The sequence below is a fragment of the Dipodomys ordii genome, unplaced genomic scaffold (assembly GCF_000151885.1).
Source record: "Dipodomys ordii isolate 6190 unplaced genomic scaffold, Dord_2.0 Scaffold209, whole genome shotgun sequence".
Taxonomy (NCBI): domain Eukaryota; kingdom Metazoa; phylum Chordata; class Mammalia; order Rodentia; family Heteromyidae; genus Dipodomys; species Dipodomys ordii.
Genome location: NW_012267425.1, coordinates 1,819,617 through 1,827,816, shown reverse-complemented (window position 1 = coordinate 1,827,816; position 8,200 = coordinate 1,819,617). Strand labels below are relative to the sequence as shown.

Genomic DNA, 8,200 nt, shown 5'->3' with positions numbered 1-8,200 from the left:
TAAGATATATTGCAGTTTACATGCATGCGTGCATGTGCACGTGTGCACGCGTGTGCACACACACACACACACACACACACACAGTGTATGTTACAGCATCCCTAGGAATGTATGCCAAAGTTGTGATGGTCAAAAGCCTCAGTGCCTCTTGCTGCAAGCAGTGGTCATAGGCAGTGGGGTGTCAGGGCATTGAGTCCACTGACCTCTCAAGAAAAGGCCACTCCCTCTTGCCCTGTTTCCTGTCGCTCTCACATACACCACAGCCCAGCCTTGCTTGGCACCATCTGATTAGAAAAAGTTGGTTTTTCAGCACCACTTCCAGTTTTTCTAGTGATTTGTTGGAGATAAGAGTCTCACAGACTTTCCTGCCCAGGCTGGCTTTGGACCGTGATCCTCAGATCTCAGCCTCCTGAGTAGCTAGGGTGACAGGCATGAGCCAATGGCACCCGGCTAAGAAAAAGTTTTGAAACTTGGCTTCTTGGTATCCAGTAGCCACTCCAGGCTGGCCTGGTCTTACCTGGACCCTTTATATTTCCCGTAGCCTCTTGACGGTGACGTAGCAGGACCCTGGCAATGGCAGCCAGTCTCCTGAGAGAAAGATCCAAGGTGAGTGAGTGTTCCTCCCTCAAAGCCTCAATATCTCCCTTTAGCAGGCTCTCTTGTCCCTCCCCACAGACCTGGGACTCTCCAACCTGGGGGAGAGCTCCAAGTCAATATGCCCCTTTCCTGGCTTCCGCATGCTGGCTATACAACTTCCATCAGCTGCTCTTCTCAGAGAGTGCTGCTTGTGACTGAGACTATGAAGTTACCCAACTATCCCAAATCAGGGACACTCCCATATTATATTGATGCTAGCTTACCCTGGAACCCAGGAACTTGAATTCCCAACAGGAACAGAATTGCTTATTACAGGTGCCAGTATCTTTTGAGGATGTGTCTGTGTACTTCACCAAGACAGAATGGAAGCTTCTGGACCTTAAACAAAGGATCTTGTACAAGCAGGTGATGCTGGAGAACTATAGCCACTTTGTATCACTGGGTAAGTGACCTTGCCCCCCCCCATGCACTCATTCCCACCACTCCATATACATTCTGTTTATTTCTGAAATTTCTTGTTTGTTGGTTACTATGAGTGCAAAAGCAAATGCATTTCTCCATTAGACCACTAATCTGTTGTGGGTTACCTATGGCCTCAGTAGGACTTTATAATTAAATCATTTGGACCTGAAAAGATATTCAGTAAACATATGAGCAAGTGAATTTCAATAATCTATCATGAGGCTAATTTGGTAGCTCAGTGTGTCATCTGCTGTAGCAGAGCTCAGGCTTCCCAGGCACCTTTCCAGGCACTACTGAGAGTGGCTAATACATAGACGTTTTTCCCCCAACACACTTCACTGCCTTAGGGCTGGAGGGGGTATTTGAGACAGAGCCTCCTTTCCACTCTTCAGACTTAACCTCTATAATTTTTACCCCATCGGAGAGACTAGCTACTTTCCCTCGGTTTTTTCTAACCTTTACCAGACAGGGGATGTCTCTTTCCAGGAAGACTTCTAGTTTCCTTGGTTGAACTTGGTGGTAAACCAGTATTTCCATTTTCTTTGTTGTTGTTGTTTTTGTTGTTGCGAGACAGGGACTCAAACTTAGTACCTGACACATTGCTCATTTGCTGGTGTGCTACTGAGCCCTGCCTCCAACCTCTACAAAGATAATGGTTATTTCTTTTTCTTTTTACACCTTTTTATCTTGCATCCATCCTTGGCTTGAACTCAGGGCCTGGATGCTGTCTCTGAGATTTTGTGCTCAAGTCTACGGCTCTACCACTTGAACCACAGCTCCATTTCCAATGTTTCCATTTTCTTTCTCTTTATTTTTCTGTTGGCTGTGGGGCTTGAACTCTGGGCCTGTTCACTGTCCCTGAGCTGTTTTGCTCAAGGCTAGGGCTCTACCACTTGAGCCACAGGTCCACTTCCAGGTTTATATTTTCTTTTTCTTGTTTTTTTTTTTGTCAGCCATGGGGCTTGAACTCAGAGCCTGGGCTCTGTCCCTGGGCTCTTTTGCTCAAGGCAAGTGCCCTAACACTCTGAGCCACAGCTCCATTTCTGGTTTTCTGGCGGTTCATTGGAGATAAGAGTCTAATAGACTTTCCTTCCCAGGCTGGCTTTGGAACTCGATCCTTGGATCCCAGCTTCCCGAATAGCTAGGATTACATACAGGTGTGAGCCATCTATGCCCGGCTCAGTGTTTCCATTTTCAAAGTGCATCACTGTACTTTGAACTAGACCCACCCAGTGACACTATGTTAGCTGAAGATACTAAAGCTGGGCTGCCTTCAGGAATGACTCTGCTGCTAGAGTGGTGCTGATCTGCTTCATTTCCATGAACAGGACTTGCCTTTCCCAAGCCTTGCCTGGTGGCCTATCTGGAGCAAGGGGAGGGGGCCTGGGTACCAGCCCTCCACAGAGAAGGAGCAGCGGAATCACAGGCAGGTGAGTGAGAACCTCTCAGCTTGCTTGCCTGAATCAAGGGGAAAGAAAGAGTAGAGTCCACAGAAGGATGGTGTAGGCTGGAACATACTGGAAGGGATATTTTTCTTTAGTGGCACCCATCCGTTTGCCCTGGTGCCTGCTGGAAGAATGGAGTTCCTCTGGGCTGCTGTGTAATGCCAGCACCTCCTTCTTTGTCTTTTGCTCTCCTATCTGAGGGAGGAAAACTTTTCTGTTTTGGGGTCATCTTGCTCCTCCCGCCACATTCCCTTGTTTAATAATGGAGCTCCAAGGAGTGATGGCACTGCTTGGTGTTCTTTTTTCTTTTCATTTTTTTGTGAACATACTGTACAGAGGGGTTACAATTACATGGGCAAGATAATGAGTACATTTCTTATCAAGCATTGTAGCCTCCTCCTTTGTTTCCCTTGCTTGGTGTTCTTTGTCTTTGCAGGCGATGGGGTCCAGAAAAAGACGTCGGTTTCAAAGCCCAGACATTGTGCACAAGGAGTGCCAGGAAGCCAGGAGGCGAGGTCGCCAGACAGATCGGGATCATTGTCCCCGAGAAGTCTCCTTGAGTCCCTGAAGAACCCTGCTCTACAGCGCCTCAAGTGCGCGGAGAAGCGATACCTGTGTCAGCAGTGCGGGAAGTCGTTCAGCCGCAGCTCCAACCTGATCAAACACCGCATCATCCACAGCGGTGAGAAGCCCTACGCCTGCCGCCAGTGCGGGAAGCTGTTCCGGCGCAGCTTCGCGCTGCTGGAGCACCAGCGCATCCACAGCGGCGAGAAACCCTTCGCGTGCAGCGAGTGTGGCAAGACGTTCACGCGCAGCTCCAACCTCATCAAGCACCAGGTCATCCACAGCGGCGAGAAGCCGTTCGCGTGCCACGAGTGTGGGAAGCTGTTCCGACGCAGCTTCGCACTGCTGGAGCATGCGCGCATTCACAGCGGCGAGCGGCCGTACGCGTGCAGCGTGTGCGCCAAGGCTTTCAGCCGCAGCTCCAACCTCATCGAGCACCAGCGCACCCACAGCGGCCGGAAGCCTTACACCTGCCCCGAGTGCGGCAAGGCCTTCAAGGGCATCTCGCAGCTCATCCATCACCAGCGCAGCCACAGTGGCGAGAGGCCTTTCTCGTGCCAGGAGTGCGGCAAAGCCTTCCGCGGCCGCTCAGGCCTCAGCCAGCACCGGCGGGTGCACAGCGGCGAGAAGCCCTATGAGTGCAGCGAGTGCGGCAAGGCGTTCGGCCGCCGGGCCAACCTCTTCAAGCACCAGGCGGTGCATGGCACCCTGCAGCCCTCGGAGCGCCGGGGCCGCGGGAAGGGGAGCCGACACGGCTGCATGCTCCTGGAGCCCCGGCGGGGACCCCACGGGCCACGGCTCAAGGAAGGCAGCCCGAGCTGCGGCAGCCAGAAGCCCCATGCCTGTGAGCACTGCAGCCAGACCTTCGAGAACAAATGGAAGCTGCGGCGTCACCTGCGCAGCCACCGCGGCGACAAGCCCCAGGCAGGCGGCCAGCGGGCCACGGCAGTGGAGGAGAAATCACCCCTCACCCGCCATCTGAAAGCTCAACCCGTCGAAGGAAGCCATGACAGCCACAGTGCCAACGTCCTGTACCCTGACAAGACCCAGAGCAGAGCCTGGCCCTGACATTGGGAAACATGGCAGCGACTCCCACCTGGAAGGTCCGCCCTTCCCCATTGCAATCTGCCCCAGCCCTTCCCTGGTGGGTTGGAAACACACCTCCCTAGTCCGTGATGGTGCAGTCGAGGCACAGCGACTGCCTCTGGAAGGCCCACCCTGCCAGGGCCCGGGGCTGGCACTCGTGCCAGGTACACACATGTGGGCATGGATGAGCAGAGCGGCCAGGTGAGCAGAGCTCTGCATTAAAGGAAATGAATTGTTCTCTCCCATCCACGTGGACGGCAATGGTCTTCTGCAGTAGTGTAGGGTAGTGTACAGCCAGTAGTGTAGAGCAGTAGTGTAGAGCCAGCTGTAGCCTCCGCTAAGTTGCTGAGTTCCCAGTAGGATGGCCTGTGTCCTCTCTCTCCCTTTTCCTTAAAAAATAGTTCGTGTTTGACAGTAAGAAATACCAAAAGCACTTTAATCCATTAAGAGCTTATAAATGAAGGGTGCTCTGAAGTTTACCTGTTGGTGCATGGCAAAGCCCAGGGCACCCTGTTGGCCTAGTAGCACAGAGGAAAAGCCCTGTGTGCATGGGGTTAGAGTGAAACATGGGCACCTTCTCGTGCTTCTTGGAGGAGCTACATCCAGCTCCATTGTCTGTGAGCACAGGCTTCTAGGAAATCACTAGCCTAGGTCCTGCAGAAAGGATAAGACTCAGGGACCCTGAGCACGTGCTTTTTGCAGGAGGAGCCTTTTCCTTCTTGTCCCTCATAGGAACATAGTCTGGATGAGACATAGCAACATTTGCAGCTCTGCCACCCTGCTGGCTTCACTCCTTCTCTCTGTCTGAGCACGACAAAGCCATAGTGGCCTCCTTAACCCCTCCTCTACTCTTTCCTCTCAAACTTACCCGCTCCTTCCCTTCAGGGATCCCCTATCTTATGATAGTGATTATTAGGAGGAAGGAAAATCCGGGGAGGTAGAAATTTGCACTTAGGTGGGCCCTGAATTGCATCTGGGCAACATAGGGACGCTGTCTTTCACATGATATTTCTTGGAATTTTAGAAGTGTATTGCTTTAATGTTTTTGTATTCAGGGCTAATGTAAGTCAGTAGTGGAAAGTTTTGCCATAGGAGTGTGTCACGGACTCACACTTTAAGAATCCTTCAGGCTGGATGTAGCTCAGTGGCAGAGTGCTTGCCACTGACAAAGCCCTTGGTGACATCTCCAGCATCACAAAACACCTGCATCTTCCCCAACCCTCTGAGAAGACCTGAAGCAGAGAGAAAGAGGCCTTCCCAGGTCCACATGGAGAGGTGGGCAACTTTCATCTCTTCTTGTCATGAAGCGATCCTCTCCTCTCTGCCTCAGCCTCGCACAGATAGGGTGGACCCTTCAAATAGCACTTTACTGAAAGCCATGGGGATTTCTCAAGAGGAAGCTGGTGGCCACCAGAGGAAACTGCTAGCTGGCACTGACCTATTCCCTGTATACTATCCCCAGAGACCTGGGAGTTCTGCTTCTTGGTGTTCTCCACTGAGTATCCTGGTCAGCTGGCCACCTTCCAACCCTTTCTACTCCAGGAGAGAGTGGGGTTTATCATAGAGGCCACCTTAAGGGCAGGGGGTGTGGTGAAGGACATGGAGATATATGCTTCATGTCCCCATGGAGACACAGAGCTGCTCCTTCCTTGTACCTGAGATGGTCAAAAGCTGCTTCCTGCCAGGAGAGTGCACAGGAAGACCTGGAAACCCAGGATTCCTCCTGAGGATATTGTCTGAATTGCTCCAAAAATTGTTATAAATACACATATACAGAAGTTTTATATAGGGAAACATTTTTATGGAAAGTGCCAGAATTCTTATGACTTGCTCTTGTCTCTGCTTCCTGCAGTAGAGTTCTGAAGGCTTGTCCTGTATTTATCTTCTTGTCTGTATAAGTCTGTCCCAGAAGCTCACTGATGTTTGTCACATTGGCCATATATCTCTCTGCTAAGCCCCATGCTGCTGGTACTGCCAAGCGCATGTGAAGTGAGCACAGCTGTCTTACTAAGCTCATGTAGTTGTTTCCAACTTTGTGTGAAGGTAGTCCAAACTGTCTGCAACTTTGGTGTTTCCACTAGGAAAAGAAATAATAAGAATGGTGTCTTTGACACCATTGGTGAAGCAATTGGACGGATTGGGTTTTTTCTGAGACTCAGTCTCTTCTAGGGCTGACACAGATACAGGAAACCAGTCCCCACCTAGGTAAGTGCCTGCAGTAGGAGGTGCTGTGTGTGGCGAGCACTCACTTGAACACTAATGTGCCTTTCTAGCACACTGAGAACTGAATGATTCAGTTTCTACAGGATACCCAGTCACCAGCTTCTATGGAGGAAGAGTTGGCTCTCACAAGTATAATGACACTCTACTGGTCTTCACATGAAAGCTAACTCTATTTTCAACATAAGCATCTTCTTTCACTTTGATCCTATACTCAAGGATGATTCGCTACAGGAAGGATGGGTTCTATGCAGGCATTTTTAGAAGAACATGAATCTGTCCAGAGAATCATGTCAGAGTACCCTGAAAAACTCCAGGGTACCCATTGCTTGCCTGGATAATGACAATACAGATCTTTCTTTGTTGAAACTCTATTTAATAGCTCCTGTTAATTTAGTTTTCATTGCCAGGTGATTAGAAGTACGCATTTCTTTCAGGGATGATTATCAGGTATAAAACATGAACTGGGGGCTGGGAAGGTAGCTCAGTGGTAGAGCGCTTGCCTTCCATGCTCGAGGGCCTGGGTTCGATTCCTCAACCCCACATAAGAAAAAACAAAAAAACCGGAAGTGGTACTGTGGCTCAAGTGGTAGAGTTCTAGCCTTGAGCTGAAGAGCTGAGGGACAGCGCCCAGGCCCAGAGTTCAGGCCCCACGACCGGACCAAAAAAACAAACAAACAAACAAACATGAACTGAACGGGTTTTGCATGGAATAAAAGCCAGCGTTTGTAGAAGGGACACTTGAAATTTCCTCCTATGGTGCCTGGAAGTTGGGCTTCATCCCTCCTGCTGCTTGGGGGGTAGGGGGCAGGGATGATTTTCAAACGTGCTTTTTGAGAGATGACTGAATTGTGAAAGATTAAACTATATTTTTTAATGTCCTGCTGCTTTTCAGGTCTTCCTTTATCCTTTACTCCATTGCAGTGCGTGTGCTCACACACACACACACACACACACACCAAGAATTCCCTAGATGATCATTTGGGTCTCCTTTGCCTTTTGAGCATTTGCCCTTCTGCAGCTTTGTGTACTTTTCAAAAGCTGTGTAAATCCCAAGGCAGTATTTCCATGGGGCCTGGAAGTCACTGTAAGATGGAATTGTTCCCATTTCTTTTAGTTGCAAATAAGGACAGTCTACCGTGAAAGGAGCCCCCTAGTGAAAAGAGGCTGTTCTGATAGTTTCAACTAAATGAATAGGTAGTTGGGTTAGAAATCACAGGAGAGATATCAGTATAAAACTGGGAAACCCCCAAAGCCACTACTTGGGTGTTTCTTTGGGCCCCTGCCTCCAAGGTAATTCCTTACTCTGTCCAGGGTACAGAATCCTCTGACCAGGATCATGGACAGCCAACCAAGGCTGGATAAACACTGTGACTGAGAGCAGAAAGGAAGAGTTGGCCTGTCTGTCCCTTAACAAGTCTCCCATCAGTTTTGTGAGAAATTCCACCCTTCGGGCTGGGAAGGTGGCTCAGTGGTGGAGCGCTTGCCTTGCATGCCTGAGGCCCTGAGTTCGATTCCTCAGCACCACATAAGCAAAAAACAAAAAAGCCAGAAGTGGCGCTGTGGCTCAAGTGGTAGAGCGCTAGCCTTGAGCTGAAGAGCTGAGGGACAGTGCCCAGGCCCAGAGTTCAGGCCCCACGACCGGACCCCCCCCTCAAAAAAAAGAAAAAAGAAATTCCACCCTTCAGCCAACAGGGCAACATCCCTACTCATCACAGTGAGTGCAGAGCACAGCTCTCCACACAGGAAGTGGACGTAGAGGGACTTGTGATGAAGGGGGTGCTTAGAAATCTTGAGTTGGGACAGCTGGGAGCGGTTGGGAGGAG

At 50.3% G+C, this 8,200-nt stretch overlaps 1 protein-coding gene across 1 annotated transcript; it reads left to right on the top strand.

Annotated features, from left to right (window-relative positions):
- Nucleotides 1-573: 573 nt before the first annotated feature.
- Nucleotides 574-4,136, top strand: Zfp92 (ZFP92 zinc finger protein). Its single transcript, XM_013035320.1, has 4 exons — nucleotides 574-606; nucleotides 913-1,039; nucleotides 2,388-2,489; nucleotides 2,941-4,136. The coding sequence occupies exons 1-4, from the start codon at nucleotides 574-576 to the stop codon at nucleotides 4,134-4,136; spliced, it is 1,458 nt and encodes a 485-aa protein (XP_012890774.1).
- Nucleotides 4,137-8,200: the final 4,064 nt, after the last annotated feature.